The 17099-nt window shown below is 36.6% G+C and overlaps 1 protein-coding gene across 2 annotated transcripts; it reads left to right on the top strand.

Annotated features, from left to right (window-relative positions):
* The first annotated feature begins 2206 nt into the window (after positions 1-2206).
* LOC145161679 (ABC transporter C family member 10-like) lies at positions 2207-8923 on the top strand. Of its 2 annotated transcripts, none has more exons than XM_079081257.1 (12): positions 2207-2396; positions 2774-2880; positions 3501-5531; positions 5600-5920; positions 6014-6100; positions 6215-6967; positions 7049-7343; positions 7415-7629; positions 7730-8035; positions 8127-8190; positions 8286-8525; positions 8611-8923. In XM_079081257.1, exons 3-12 carry the CDS (start codon positions 3537-3539, stop codon positions 8721-8723), a joined length of 4389 nt encoding a protein of 1462 aa, XP_078937383.1. In that variant the 5' UTR covers positions 2207-2396; positions 2774-2880; positions 3501-3536; the 3' UTR covers positions 8724-8923. The 2 variants fall into 2 exon arrangements, with proteins under 2 accessions (XP_078937383.1, XP_078937382.1); XM_079081256.1 differs by having other exon boundaries at positions 8608-8923.
* Positions 8924-17099: the final 8176 nt, after the last annotated feature.

Below are 17099 nucleotides of genomic sequence, written 5' to 3'. Positions count from 1 at the left end.
TAACATATAAGGATCTTTTAACAAGCTTAACAAGATAAATAACCAAATCAGTATAATCCAAAGCCACTAATCAAACCATATTCATAAGATTATCTACTCTAAACGAAAGTATGGTGTTTTAGCCCATAACTTCAGCAAATAAAACCATAAACTCGAAATATAATGTTGTAAACATGATTCACACAAAGAATTAAGAGAAAAGTAATGATTAATTGCCTTTGATCTCTTCAAAAATAGACTCTAGTCGAATTCTGAGTTCCAAAGCTTCTTGAGAATGTCTCTGGCCTCCAAAAGTCGCTAAAAACTCCCAACCAACGTTAGGGTTTTAAATAGAAACAATCCAAATATATAGATTCTGAAAAACGGCACAACACGACGTGTTTTAGGACCCAACACGACGTGTTCTTCATTAAAATCCCGTATTCCCCAAGTCAGCGTCAAGAATCGCGAAGCTTCTATTCAACACGACGTGTTTGTGATAAACACGACGTGCTCGTTTGGAATCAACATTTTCTCAAAACACGAAAGTCGTCCGAAATTGTGTCTAGTTTTTAGAACATTTTGAATCTCGTCAATCGGAGTTACGAGTAATGAGAGATGACCAAAACACTGACGATGAGTCAAGTTGTCCAGCAACATCATTCTTTCTACAAAATCCAAGATCCAAGCTTCCAATCACCAATTCCGCTTCCTTTTCCTTCCGAGCATGTCTTTGTTGCTGAAATGAGATTTTAAACTAATTAAGTACCTTCTGTTCAATATTTGAGACAAAAACAACATAATGTATTAAGATAATGCATGAATTATATGACTAAATATGCCCATATCAGAAGCTCTACACTTCTATCAACTCCCCTTTGGCAATAAAACTTTATGAACTAAAATCCAAATTTCATAAAAGGCTCAAACTGCCACTTTACCGATATACCATTGTGCTCCAAAACACAAACCGAACTCCCAGGTTATCTAAACTACATTACCCACACTCAAAAGGGGTCTAGGTCTCTTTCTCAAAGGCCCTAAGCCTTATGATAACCGGTCCTCAGGTCACGACCCCAAATTAAGAAACGATTCGGAACAGGACGTTACAGTTAAAGGTTTGATGTTGTAGGCATGGATACATATATGGTGGTCTTTATTGGTTTGATGGTAACTCGAACAAAAAGAACATGATAATTTTTATGAACACAAAAAACCAAACACTAAATTTTAGTGAAGAAAAAATATATTGCCCATGAGTTTGAAACATGTTCTTCCCGTAAGTTTCGTACATGTTATTCATATGAGTTTCAAACATGTTTTTATGAATTTGGAATATGTTATTTGTTGTATACGAGTTTTGAGCTAGAATAATATGTTATTTTGCTTGTATACTTTAAAAGGGAAATAATATAGGTCATACTATGTTATTCCCTACGAGTTTTGATTTTTGAACATGTTAGTCATTGTTTATGAGTTTCAATTGAAAAATTATTTTTATATCATACATATAAAATCAGTATAAATACGAAAAGATCATAACTTTATTATGCGAATCGATCAAATACAAGCAATATATAAATTTCCCCCGGTTTTTGAAGTTGTATTCGTATGAAAAATAATTTATAAAAAAATACTAAAAAAATTGTGATTAAAATTTTTGAAATTGGTTTTTGGTTTGTCAAAATTTGTACAATTTTAAACGGATGGGTGCAAAATAATTGAGTTAGCAATGAATTGATCATTTTGATTTTCTCCTAAAATGATAGTTTATTTTGTGATATATCTATATAAATTGTTCGGTCTGATGATTATTCACATAATATAAGTGAAATATTTTAAATTTTAATGTAATAAAAAGTTAAAAAATGCGATATCACTTAATATTAATATTTTATATTTAAGTGTATTAAAAAGTTAAAAACTATTACATAATTTGATATTATCTCAATAAGTCACCATCTATTGCCTAATTTAGTATATTAATTAAAAAAAGTTTATTTGTACCTTTAAATTAAATTAGTTGTTACTTTAACATATACACTAAAAATGAGTTAAAATTTCAATCGCATAGCAAGTACAGGGGTCATTTGTGTCATTCTAAATTGTGCACGGGGATACCCATAACACTATAGGTATTATAGGGGTATTCCTTGTAACAACACAAACACACAATCGCTATAGCCTATATATGCTTTATGCATACATATCATCTGCATCTATTGGTAATCTGCCATATGCAATTGTGCCCAGATATTCTCTCTGTAATTTGAAAGAACCCCATAAAATTCATGGCGGAAAATTAAACCTTTCTTCTTCTCTTTATTTACCGATCCTTGTAAAACCTAGACCACACCATATTTTCTTTCCACGATTCGAGTATTAGCATCAGTTTTTCTGATTCGTACGTCTAATTTGTAAGCATGGAGTTATTACTACTCTCTCTAATCAATTCAATGTGTGTTTTTCTTTGTAAAATCAGCTGAAAATAAATGTTAAACGCCTCGAACTTGTTTTCATTGCGTCTAGTGTTTTTGTTCTCTTGTTGATTTACAAATTTATAATTAGAATTGTTGGATCTCACAACGTCTGTCGTTTTATTTTATTAATTTATATTTTTTGTTTTCTAGTAGACGTTATGTTGATTAGTATCATTGATGATAGCTTTCTTTAATGTATCATCACGCCGTTTTTGATTCTGGCGACTGCACGTGTCTATTGGCACCGATAAATTCCAGTTTATCGAAATACTGTAAAAATCGAGTTTTCATTATGATGGGTTTTTTGTTTTCAGCCTTCAGGGAATATAAAAAAGTCAAGAAACAAAAAAGAAGAAATCAAAAGGAAACGGAAAGAAAGAAACCCTTGGGGTGTTGTTACTACCCCTTTGCCAGTACTGAGGTGTGTTATTCTTGCTGTCTTTCTCATTGAAATCAACAGGAAACAGAAAGACACTGTATTTCTTCCAATTACCATTTTAATTTCATCTTTTGGTGTAAAGTTCAGTAGTCTATGATCAAATAACTATTTATTGTTTCTTTAGTCTCTTTACTAATCTACCACTGTTTAATTCTATGATGTTGTTTCCTGTTTTATTACCTAAAGTAAAGTTAATCAGAATCAGAGTGTTCTGCAATCGAGGCCTACGACTCGGAAAAAACCACAGTAATAAAACTTACAGCGAATATAGTAACTGAATGTTAGAAGTTATAATATGGTGTTGGACGTCTAACAAATTCTTATTATTTAAGGAAGTAGTAGATGAAATTGGGGTATCTAAGTAACTTTACTTTACCATTTGATAATCAGGTTTGCTGTAACTAGTATCAAACTCATTAGTCAAAAAACCGATTATCTTTTCAGGATCTACATCCAAATGTGGCATTAATATCCATGATCAAATAACAATTTGGCGTAAACTTCATTGGAATTGTGATAAGTATGCTACAATAAGACCTAATGAGTTATTTACATATAGTCTTGTTAATTTACACATATCTTTATTCATGTGGCATTTTCAGAATTAGGAGGGCAAAGAGGGTAGTAAAAAAGACAAAATGGGTGATCTATGGAGTTCATTTTGCGGGTGTTCCATCAATGACAAGCATTGTGATCAAGATTTGGGTTTTATCACGAATCCATCTTCGTGTATGAATCATGTTTTAATCATTTGCTTCGATATATTACTCCTCTCCATGTTACTCCTATCCATTTTTACCAAATCGACATTGAAAACCACCAGAAGATCATCACTTTTTCACCGAAAGTCAGCTTTACAGTTGGCTTCAGCAATCTTTAACGGTTTACTTGGAACACTGTACATATGTTTGGGCATTTGGACATTGAAAACCACCATTCTTCCTTTGCATCAATGGCTGACATTCTTGTTTCATGGAGTAACATGGTCAACAGTCTCACTAACCATAAGCCTAACCGGAAAACATTTCCCAAAAATCCTTGTTCGCCTTCTGTCAATCATTTCTGTTCTATTCGCCGGATTTTTTGGCGGCTTATCAGTTCTCAACCACTCAATGTCAATCAAGATGGCCATGGATACAACCTCTTTCCTAGGAGCAGTCTTACTTTTAGCATGCACTTACAAAGGCTTCAACTATGAAGAAATTAACGACAACAACAACAGTCTTTACACCCCTTTAAATGGCAACACTAATGGCACCAAAGTAATTCACAACGAAAACCTAACCCCACTTGCCAAAGCTGGATTTTTCAATGTAATGTCGTTTTGGTGGTTAAACCCATTGATGAGAACAGGAAGCCAGAAAACCCTCGAGGATAAAGATATGCCAAAATTACGCACAGAAGATCGAGCCAAATCGTGTTATTCCAACTTCTTAGACCGGTTTAACAACGAAAAGCAATCTCAGCCGTCGATCTTGAGAACAATCGTGATGTGCAATCTAACAGAGCTTCTGGTATCGGGATTTTTCGCATTGTTAAAAATAATCACGGTTTCCGCGGGCCCGCTTTTTCTCAAAGCGTTCATACGCGTTGCGGAAGGTAACGAAAGTTTTACTGGCGAAGGTTACGTTTTAGCCATCGCGCTTTTCTTTTCCAAAACATTAGAATCGTTATCACAGCGACAATGGGACTTTAGGTGTAGACTTATTGGTATACGTGTTAGATCGCTACTCACAGCAGCAATTTATAAAAAACAATTAAATCTATCTAATTCTGCCAAAATCACACATTCTGCTGGAGAGATCATGAATTATGCCACTGTGGACGCGTATCGAATCGGGGAATTCCCAAATTGGTTACACCAAACATGGACAACAAGTCTCCAGCTTATATTCGCACTTGCTATTCTTTTCCAAGCAGTCGGTTTGGCCACATTTGCATCTTTGGGGGTTATAATATTTACAGTTATTTGCAACGCGCCACTTGCTAAATTACAACATAAGTTTCAATCAAAGTTAATGGTGGCACAAGATGAGAGGTTGAAAGCCATATCTGAGGCTCTTGTGAATATGAAAGTTTTGAAACTTTACGCCTGGGAGATTCATTTCAAGGGTGTGATTGAAAAGTTAAGGGCTGTAGAAGATAAATGGTTATCGGCTGTTCAACTTCGAAGAGCTTATAACAGTTTTTTATTCTGGTCATCTCCTCTTTTGGTATCCACTGCTACTTTTGGGGCTTGCTATTTCATTGGGATTCCTTTAAATGCTAGCAATGTTTTCACATTTGTGGCAACTTTAAGGTTAGTTCAAGATCCTGTTAGAACGATTCCGGATGTTATTGGGTTTATTATTCAAGCAAAAGTCGCGTTTTCAAGAATCTTGAATTTTCTTGAGGCACCAGAGCTCGAGAGTGGTCATATAAGGAGGAAGGTGAAAAATGAGGGTTTAGATTGTAACATTTTGATCCAGTCTGCAAGTCTTTCGTGGGAAGGGAATATTGTGAAGCCTACTTTAAGAAAGATCAACTTACAGGCTCGATTGGGTGAAAAGATTGCTATTTGTGGAGAGGTGGGGTCCGGTAAGTCTACTCTTTTGGCGGGAATTCTTGGAGAGGTTCCGATCATCGAGGGAGCTGTAAGTAATTTACATATTTTAGCATCCTCTTTCATTTCTACCTTTTAAATCCTTTTTTATTTTCTCAGCTTCAAGTATATGGGAGCATTGCGTATGTTTCTCAATCGGCTTGGATTCAAACGGGTAGTATACGGGATAATATTTTGTTTGGGTCATCAATGGAGGATCAAAGATACCAAGACACACTTGAAAAGTGTTGTTTGGTGAAGGATCTTGAGTTATTAGAATATGGTGATCTTACTGAGATTGGAGAGAGAGGAGTTAATCTCAGTGGTGGACAGAAACAGAGGATTCAACTTGCACGTGCTTTATATCAGGATGCTGATATCTATCTCTTGGATGATCCGTTTAGTGCTGTGGACGCACACACTGCTTCCAGCTTATTTAATGTAAACTAATTTAGAAAAATAATATATATACTTTTAGTTCATGATTTCTAGTTTGCAATGTCGAAATGGTAAATAATGCTTGAAGTTTTGCAGGGATTTGTTATGGAAGCTCTTTCTAGCAAGACAGTTTTGCTTGTGACTCACCAAGTCGATTTTCTTCCTACATTTGATTCTGTCCTGGTGAGTTACTTCACAAATTTACCCTTATTTATTATTATTTTTTCTTGTTGCTTTATCAAATATCTACTAAGCTTAAGGGATTTGTAGATCTGATATGTTTAATGTGTTGGACAGTTGATGTCAGATGGGGAAATCCTAGCAGCTGCTCCTTACCATCAACTAATGGCCTCAAGCCAAGAATTTCAAGACTTGGTGAATGCACACAAAGAAACAGCAGGTTCCGAAAGGCTTCTGGAAGTCACCTCTTCAAGAAAGCAGATACCTCCTATCAAAGACATTAAAAACACACATACAAACAAATTACCAGTGGCATCAGGAGACAATCAATTGATCAAGAAAGAAGAAAGGGAAGAAGGGGACACTGGTTTCACACCCTACATACAGTATCTATCCCAAAACAAAGGCTACATTTTCTTTTCCATAGCTGCATTTGCCCATGTCACCTTCATGGCATGTAATGTGTGTCAGAATTCATGGATGGCTGCAAATGTCGACAATGCTGATGTCAGCACTCTGAAATTAATCCTCGTGTACTTGGCTATTGGTGTTGTAGCAATCATGTTTCTTCTCGTGAGATCACTCTTCACAGTTGCCTTGGGGTTACAATCGTCAAAATCGATATTTTCTCAATTACTCGTATCCCTTTTCCGTGCCCCTATGTCATTTTACGATTCTACCCCTCTGGGTAGGGTACTAAGCAGGATCTCGGTGGATTTGAGTATCATTGATCTTGACATTCCGTTTAATTTAATATTTGCTGTTGCCGCCACCACAAATTTCTACACTAATTTGGGAGTTTTAATCTTCGTGACATGGCAAGTCTTGTTTGTCTCGATACCTCTAATTTATGTGGCAATGCGTTTACAGGTAATTTTTTATTGTGAAAAAAAAACGTAATATCTTTGATAATCTTTTTATTTGATGAATTTGAAATGCACGATAAAACAGAGATACTACTTCTCGTCTGCAAAAATGCTGATGAGGATCAATGGGACGACCAAATCTTTGGTGGCAAACCATCTTGCTGAATCTGTGGCAGGTGCCATGACAATAAGAGCTTTCAAACAAGAAGATCGATTCTTTGCAAAAAATCTTAAAGTTGTTGATATAAATGCTAGTCCTTACATACACAGCTTTGCTGCAAACAATTGGTTGATCCAACGGCTAGAAATCATCAGTGCAACCGTTTTATCAGCTTCTGGACTCTGCATGGTGTTGCTTCCTCCTGGAACTTTCACTTCTGGTGAGCTTTTTTTTTTCTTTTTCTTGAAATATTGTTGTAGTAAATTCATCTGTTTGAGGTTTCAAATGCAGGTTTTATTGGAATGGCTATGTCTTATGGGCTTTCTTTGAACATGTCACTTGTTATGTCGATTCAAAATCAGTGCACATTGGTCAACTATATTATTTCAGTTGAGAGGGTCAACCAGTACATGCATTTACCAAGTGAAGCTCCTTTAATAATCGAAGAGAATCGCCCTCCATCTAATTGGCCTGATGAGGGTAAGGTGGAAATTCAAGATTTACAGGTAAACTTCATAATACCCTTTTTGCTAATTTACCAATTAGTACACAAAAGTATCAGTTTTATGCTAAGAAATAAAAAAAAAAAAAATGCTGAAAAAACAGATTAGGTATCGACCAGATGCACCTCTTGTTCTTCGGGGTGTTAGTTGTACATTTGAAGGGGGACACAAGATTGGTATTGTTGGGAGGACAGGTAGTGGAAAGACTACACTGATTGGTGCATTGTTTCGTTTGGTGGAACCTGTTGGGGGTAAAATTATTGTTGATGGGATTGACATTTCAACGGTTGGACTTCATGATTTAAGGTCACGTTTTGGGATTATACCTCAAGATCCTACACTTTTTAATGGAACAGTTAGATACAATTTGGACCCCTTGTGTCAACATACTGATCAACAAATATGGGAGGTAAATTCGACTTCAATGCACAAATAGTAAAAGGTTAGTTGGTATTAAGTATTAACCTTTTGTATTTATCTTCCAATTTCTGGCATTGAAGGTTCTTGGAAAGTGTCAGCTTAGAGAGGCTGTTCAGGATAAAACAGGCGGGCTGGATTCAATAGGTAATGCATGAAAATTACTACAGTAGAGTATTTTAGGTAGGGTTAATTGCAGTAAAAAAAAAACACATTTTAATTATGCTTATAAGTACCTGCAGTAGTGGAAGATGGAACAAATTGGAGCATGGGGCAACGACAGCTGTTCTGTTTGGGACGTGCATTGTTGAGAAGAAGCAAGATTTTGGTGCTTGATGAAGCAACTGCATCCATTGATAATGCTACAGACACAATGCTGCAAGAAACCATCAGATCTGAATTTGCTGATTGCACCGTTATTACAGTGGCTCACCGCATCCCAACCGTAATGGACTGCACCATGGTCCTAACCATGACCGATGGTCAGTCTCACTCCAACTTACAAATCTTCACACCTATCGTTTTTCCAATATTCCCAAAACTAAAATTAGTTTCAACTTGTAGCAGGAAAAATAGCGGAATATGATGAACCCATGAAGCTTATGAGAAGAGATGATTCCTTGTTTGGACAGCTTGTGAAGGAATATTGGTCGCACTCTCAGTCTGCACAACTTGTGTGAACTTCATTTCATTCTGCCATTTGATCGGCTGACTACATATAATCAATCATATGTTATAGCAGAATAAAAACTTGAGAGATATAATATGCATATAGCCACAGTTGAGCTGTATATAGTGGTATTTCATTAGGATCCATAGCAGCTACTCTTCTTGTTCTTTCTATAATGATTGAGAAGAGGATCAAATAGCTTCACAACCACCTGAATATCATTGATACATAAATATAGGAATTGAACTTCAAAACCTTCAAACTTCTTCTGAACAAGTTTTTAAAAAAGGGTTAATATCACAAAATGACCATCAGTAACTCTAGTCATTCGTTTTTTAAGTGTATTCAGCCTTTTTTTTTCCCTATGTTTCATCACACCAGTGGACTAGATCTCAACAGCGGGTTGCTATTATTGAGTTTGGATAGGTCGTAGTTAGGAAAAAACAACTACATAAACACAAATGGACAAACTCATTCATATTGGATTTATGATGGATGTCATATAAGGTGCGTGCTGAATGCCATTTTACCAAGTTGAAATCCATCCTACTTTTGTAAGGAGACATAGAAAAATAAGTTTATTCGTCTACTAAGTACAATTAAAAATAAATGATTTAAAAGAGTAAATCAAGAGCTATCGGTTGCCACTCTATGATATCAATCATTTTAATAATTTTAAGATGCACAAAAAATACTATGATTTTAATACAAAAGTTGTTTCATTCATCTGTTGTTCTATTTTTACACTGTTTCATTCATTAATTTTACATCAAATTTAAAAGGAAAGAAAAAACTTCTATTGGTTTTCTATGTTTACAAACTTGTTTTTATAAAAGAGTAACATCTTGTTTCTTTTTTACTTAACACACTTGATGAACTACTCTTAATATAGACCTATAAAAAGTTGTTTATGAAATGTCTTGAAGGAAAATGCTGATCCAAATATTTAAAAATTTGATCTTCTATAGTACTACATACATGTCTTTATGGGTTCACAACATGTTTCTCATCCCCCTTTCACCATTCTTGGCTGGTGCATGCACCGTGATCTCCTTTGCTGATGCAAAAAATTTATCCGCGTCTTTTGCAATGACGTTGCAACCACTAATGTCGCTCCTCCTTTTTCCGTTGATGATTTTGGGTCATCAAACAATTTAGTGTGATCAAAATCAATTCAAAACAGATTGAACTCTCTATTAGCTATATTGTGAGCTTGAGGATGTAGACTTCACGCTTGCATAAGCTGATGTGATTCCACGAATATGGGGGCTCAAAAGCAGTTCAAGGGGTACACAATGGTCCCACCATTTCAATATAAAAAACTCGCGGATGACCAACTTAATTGAGGTAACAAAATTAAAATGTCGATAAAGTTTGGTTACCGTTCAGGTCAGTTATTTTTAAGGTTTATTGCTTTTTTTACTTTTCTTTTGCTGTTTTTGTGTCTTTCATATTAAACGTTATTATAATTTGTTAACTTGATGCATTAAGAACTCAATATATATTATTGTATCTATAAAACAATTTTTTCTGATAGTACTTGTTTTTTCTTTTTTAATCACCTAATCATACAACTATACATTGATTTGATTTAATTCAAATATTACAATAGTCTATACAATAATTGTATATTGATTCGGCTTAATTCAAATATCATGATTATCTATTAATGATAAGGGTATCCATATAAACTTTTTTAAAGGTGTCCATCTAAATATATTATATAAATCTCTAAAATATTTTCCAATTCAAGTGGTGTCCATAAAAAACCCTTTGCTTCCATGTAAAATCGCTCTTGAATAAATATATATTGGGCGTGTTCAGCAAAATTAGCTGGTAGTGGGTAGCTTGTAGTTGATAGCGTTTTGTTAAATGCTACATGAAGTAGCATTTGGATTTGAAGCGTTTTGTTTAAACTAAACGCTAGAAGCTTGTAGTGACGAACGATGCTTTCGGTTCAAAAAATCACTACAACATAACAACAACCTATATATATATATATATATATATATATATATATATATATATATATATATATATATATATCAGGATACATAACCTAGTGGGCCGATATCGGTGCCTTCGACCCATAATTACAGTGAGGAAAACTCACCTCACTGTAACAGCTAAACAACACGCTTCTCCGAATACCAACTCTACAGGTCACCTATACAACAAACAGTGACCAAATTTGAAACTATAGCTCAAAATACCCAAAATGCCCTTAAGTCAAACTTGGTCAACCCTTGGTCAAAGGTCAAAGTCAAAAAGTCAAAGAAGTCAAATTGACAGAGTATGCTAAGCATACTCAGTAACTACACCCAGCGTAGTGCGTCCTTGACCAAAACACAGGACCTTGACCGGGTACGCATAGCATGCCCCTTGGTATGCCCAACATACTACGTCTGAACACCCCCTTCTCATTAAGTGCTTATTCCTTAAGGCCTTTCCATCCAAACTCAGATCTAGACTAAAAAAATCTACTTAAGTTATTGTCACACCCCGAAACCGATGGCGGAAACGTGCCGGGGCGGAGGACGTCATGCGTAGTATCACAACAGTTGTATTATAGTAAGCGAAGTAAACACAACCATTACATTATAATATGAATATTTACATTGTTCAAAAACATGGTTTATACATATCGACATATAACAAAAGTAAAAAAAAAAAAACGTGACTCCAGAATGCTCCGTCTTCTCCAAAAGTTGGCAATAGTACCTGTCTAATGTTGCCCTGAGAATACAAGTAGTTTTAAAATATCAGCATAAAGCTGGTGAGTTCATAAGCGTTTAGTTCTGGTGAAAGAAATGTTTCTTTGATCCTTTGAAAAGTGTTTTCCAAGAAAATCCTATATTTTCTTATTGAAGATGTTTGATTATCCATTCTTTGTTTGTTAGACAGTTTGTTTATGAAAGGTTGTGTTATCCCAGGAAAATTCTATATTTTCCTTAAAAGTTGCCAGTTGGTTATCTGTTCTGATATGAGGTGTACAAGTATCTACCATACTTGTATCGTTAGATGTAGTTTCCTTGAAAAACCCTGTTTTGTTCTCTGTGAGATGTAATAGCCTTATTACATAAATAAAACTAATAAATAGGTAGTGAACTAGATCCTAAGGGTATTATCAATTCCCTCTAGTAATCAAATCAGTTATTACTTTGAGGTTAGTTCACTTGTTTCATTATTACAAAAGTAAATCTCTATTATCTAGGTTGCGAGTTTTATAACCATACATTAAACTGGATATGGCACGTAACGGGGCCAGTATCCTTTTATGACTTTGTCACCCGTAGACCTAACGGTCCCACTGTAGGTAGCAGCGAGGTGCGGGATAGTCAGTCCCGTATAGATCTATACACAATAGTCACGCTCTCCCTACAAGAGATTCTGGTTACAAGGGTTAGTCCTACACTCACGAATCCGGTGGAGTGTTACCAAGGACGTGTCTCCAACTTAAAATAACAAACTTACATGTAATAATATAGAAAATCCTGTTTATGTTTTGTATGAACCCTTTGTAAAATATCACATTTTATGACAAGATTCACAAGTTTCCTTGCTTTAGTTCTGAAAACTGTTTCTACGAGTTGATTTCTTAATCGTTTGGTAAAACTGTTTTCTGTGTTAAAAGTATACTGAACATGTAAGTATTTTGTACGAAATAATATACTTTGAGTACAAGTTTCCTTGTACTTTTGCTTGTATTCACCCCCTGAAAACATGAAAAACTCGGAAAAAGTGTAGGGGTATGAACTCACCGTTTGACGTAGGATCTGGGTGTATGATCGGTTACGAATGCTGAGTGTCAACCGATGTTTCGTACGCAAGTGGATCCTATTAACATGTGATAACACATACGTGTGTTAGAATTTGGGTGTTTCATGACTAAACATGACGGGAAACCACCCTAAAGACTTGGAAATGCTTGTCGGGACCCTATATGATCAAACAAGGGAGGTGTATGGCCAAAAGAGTGTGTGTGCGGCCAGGGTGTGCGGCCAGGCTGTGTGTGCGGTTGCACACAGGAGTGTGCGGCCGTACAGAGGGTGTGTGCGGCCGTACACAGGAGTGTGCGACCGTACACTCCTCATTAGTGCCTGAAATGTCGATTTTGAGGTGTTCTAGTGCTAATACCAAGTCCTACTAGTGAATGAAGGCCAAACTCTTCACTTTGGAGAGCTTTAAGGTGTGTACGGCCACCTTATGAAGGTGTGCGGCCGTACACCTTCAAAGGATGAAGAACACGAAGAACACTATGAGTTTTAGGCTTAGATTCAAGTGTCTTACCAATAAAACAAGATGAATGATGAAGTAGTTCACGTTTTTGAGGCCTTTAGAGTGTTCTTGGATGAAGTTTTTAGAGAGAGAAAGTAGTGAGAGAAAGTAGAGTGCAGCCAAAGGAAAGGAATGAGTGAAGGGGGTCACTCTATATATAAAGGGACGAGTGTGCGGCTGGAGGATGGGTGTGCGGCCGCACACTCATGTGTACGGCCGTACACTCCTCCTGAGAGAGTGTATGGCCCGAATGTTGTACTACGACTTGGTATTACTCGACCTAGAACTCAACCTTTGGTTATACGAGGATTAGAAAGTATCATTACACCCTTAAACGGTGTTAAATGATGATAAAATCGAGTTTAATATTGATAACATTAACTGATCTTACAAGTTAGAAGTTTTGGGTTGTCACAGTCATACACTTTCCACCTTTATGACTTTCAATGGCTAGAAAATGTCTGAAAACTAAAACCCTAACTTATTAATCCATTAAGCCATTATAACTCTTGCATGGAAGGGATAGAAGGACCAAGATCACGATTTTATGGTTCCTAGTAGCTCCATAATGGATAAAGTATCCAACTTTATCCATTAGGATGATCCAAACAACCAAGATCTAGTCTTTAAGTCTCTAAGGGACCAAAATGCATCTTTCTCAACTTAATCCATTAAGTCCAAGCCTCCAACCTTTAGATCTAAATCAATATGATGTTTAGATAGATAAAGTTTCCAACTTTATCCATAATAAGGCCACAAACTTTCAAGATCTAAACTTTATGCGCTAAAGTGACAAAAAGTTCATAACACCCAAAACTAGCTAGATCTAACAAATGCATCATCAGGATTCAAGCTTTATACCTTCTGGAGTTAAAGAAAAGAAATGTAGGTTCTGGATCTACAATCTTGAGCTTTAACAATCAACAAGCTTGAACTTCTCCTTCATCCAAAATGTACCCAAAACACATAAAAAGGCTCAAGATTTGATCTAGGGGGCTAGGGTTTCGAGTTGGAGGTTGAAGAGGTTGGATGTTGATGTTAGCAAGGACCCCAAGGGGTTAGAGTCCTTAAATAGGGCTCAAAACCACAAAAATAGGGTTTTTTGTAACATCCTAAAAATTTCAACAAATTTAAACTTTTCAAAACAACCCATTTATTAAAAAAAGTGTTTACAAAAACATTGTCTCCAAAACATGATTTAAAATCAGAGTCTCCCAAGATCCAATCTGTTTTAAAACCGAGGATGTGTACGGTCACGCCTTCGCCTTGCCACGAATCGTATGAAGAAACTGAAGCCATAAACAAAACTGTAAGCACAAAGCATAGTGAGTTCCCCCAAAGTATCAACACACAAACAAATAGCACATAAATAACAACAGCATGTACTGGGTCCATAGCTAAAAGACCGGATTACCCCTGATCCTACAATATGAGTCTGGCTTGCCTATAAGGCCCACAGTTCATATCTGGTCTGCTCTTGAGCCCACAACATAAGTCTGGCTTGCCCCCGGGGCCCACAGCTTATGTCTGGCTTGCTCCCAACTCAATCAGTCATCAGACTAAAATACCAATGTTTAGCCCTCAGTACGAGCCTAGCATACCAACTGGTCCACAGCTCGTATCTGGAATGCTACTGAGCCATCAGTATGAGTCTGGCATGCCCTACCCGAACCTCAGCTCATATCTGGATTGCTCCAATACCTTCAAGCCCTCAGTACGAGTCTACCATACCAACCGGGTCCTCATCTTGTATCTGGAATGCTACTGAGCCCTCAGTATGAGTCAGGCATGCCCTACCCAGCCCTCAGCTCATATCTGGAATGCTCCAGGGTTTGTTGGCTACATCACGAAGCAGTACAACCTCAAACCAACACAATATGCTGACAGATAACCAACATATACATATAATCATGCAGACATAATCATAGGTAGTCCTACAGATCTACCATACTAACATATCGACAACTAGCATAATCATGCAGATCTATTCCATACTCAGCATATCAACAATATCGGATTATCAAACCAATGGGCCGACCTTGGTACCTTTGACCCGAGAGTATAGTGAGGAAGACTCACCTCGCACTGCCGAACATAAAGACGATCCCTGGCTGCTGGCTTCCAGATCCCCGGACCGCCAATATCAAGACAACACCCCATTACAGTTGATCCCATGAATAATCTCTGACTGCAGATCGGCTATGATCTACACGCTATCAAATACCACAATGACAACCCATCAACATCAAGCCCCCGACTCACGCTATGAGTCCAAATTAGGGTAAAAGACCTTTTTACCCTTCTCATGCTTGGCCCAAAGCCAAGGACCAAACTAGATGGCCAAAGGCCCAAAATCCAAAACAAACATCTAAGGCCCAAATACGGCCTAATTTTCCAAATTGGGCACAATTCCTTTCGTGAGCCTTCACCCAAGAAAGTCCAACAAAACAAAAGCCTAAACCATAAAATCCAGGTGGCCCAACATGGCCCAAGACAATCCGAGCCCAAAACAAAGAGGCCCAATACTAACTGATTGTTTGGGCTCAAACAGGAACCAATTGATCTGAAAGAGAATTGACAGTTGAGAAATTGGTGTTTGTGATGAATAGTTAAAATCGACGAAGATGGTTCACTGAAGGATGATTTTGTTGAACGTTTTTGAGTTTCCTTTGGGTATCAAACTAGGTTTTGATGAATTTGATGAATGAAAGGTGAAGTCGGCATACTGGATGTGTATTTGTTTTGGGAAGGTTTGTTGAGTGATGTTCGAAGGATCAATAGTTGGTCCGTGTTAGTGAAAGAGAAGATCTGTTGATTTGGAGTCATTGATGTCAATGACTAACTGTGAGGAACCAAGAACTGAAAGGAACGAAGCCTTGGTTATATGTGAAATGGGTTTATTGGAGTCGATGGTTGATGATTGAACGAACGAAAGTTTTTCGTTTTGGGTTGAACTGTGAAAAGCGAACGAAGTTGAGAATTTGATGTCGTGTTCAATTTCATGAAAAAAGAAGGTTTTTGGAATTGGATTTTGATGTTCAAAATGGAGGAAAAACGAAGAATAAGGGTTTGATGCTTCGTTAAATCAACGGCGATTTTGATTTCAATCAAACAGACGAAGCCTTGAAGCTTTTGGAGTTCATGTGTTTGTTCTTGATGATCGATAATTTTGATTTGGAAAGAACTGGGTGAATGTACGAAGGGTCCCTGTGTTTGGATTTTGAAGATATGATGGGTCAATTCAGAGGTTGGATGAATGGCTAAGAAGTTACTGTTCATTGGATAGGCTTCGTATGCTTCATATGCTTCGTATGATAGAGGATTTTTCGTATGAAATGGAAAGAAGAAAGAAATGTTTCGAAAATGGTCCTTGAAAATTCGCATGTTTGTCACATGACAATTTCGTACGAATGGCAAAATTTTCGTATGTTTGGACGCAAAATTTTGTATGTTTGGAATGGAAAAGTAAAATTTTCGAATGTAGTCCCTCAAGTTTCGAATGGTTGACAAATGGAAAAAGGCTTCGTATGAATGATCAATATTTTATATGTTTTGATCAAAAAGCAGAATTTTCGAATTCAGCCCCTGTACCTTCGAATATTTGTCACCTCCACAATTAATTGAAGTTTCGAATGTTTGACACTTTTCACCCAAATTCGAAAATTTTTTGAATTTTCGAATGTTTGGGACAACTCTTCGTATGTTTGAAGACAAAAGGCAGAATTTTCGAAAATAGTCCCTGAGGCTTCGAATGTTTGGCGGTTCATACCCAAATTCGAAAAAGGACTGTTTTTGCTGAAAATTGAAGAAAATGCCTTTCAAGCCCCTGCAGTTTGTGCAAATTGACGCTTTCTACCCAGCTTTGAAAAAGGGGGAGAGTTTTGCATATTTTGCTGTTTTGGGCGCACCAGGTCACTGCAGAATTTTGAAATTGACAATTTCTACCCATTTTTGAGAAATTTTGTCAAAGGCGATACGTGAACGAAGCTAAAAATTCAATATTTTTTGGATTTTCCGGATTGAAGCACAAAGTTTATGCCACATGTTAAGGGGGAGTTTTGACACGAAAAATTCCGAATAGAGCACGTTCTCTTTCCTTAAAGGTTTT

This window comes from Lactuca virosa, chromosome 2 (assembly GCF_052849685.1).
Source record: "Lactuca virosa cultivar CGN04683 chromosome 2, Lactuca_virosa_CGN04683_v6, whole genome shotgun sequence".
Taxonomy (NCBI): Eukaryota; Viridiplantae; Streptophyta; class Magnoliopsida; order Asterales; family Asteraceae; genus Lactuca; species Lactuca virosa.
This window is presented reverse-complemented; position numbering and strand designations above follow the sequence as displayed.

Coding starts and splice junctions, on each gene's coding strand:
- LOC145161679 (XM_079081256.1), top strand. CDS start 3,537: ATGGGTGATCTATGGAGTTCATTTTGCGGGTGTTCCATCAATGACAAG. Junction 7,630..7,729: donor TGGAAATTCAAGATTTACAG/GTAAACTTCATA, acceptor CTGAAAAAACAG/ATTAGGTATCGACCAGATGC. Junction 8,526..8,607: donor GGTCCTAACCATGACCGATG/GTCAGTCTCACT, acceptor TTCAACTTGTAG/CAGGAAAAATAGCGGAATAT.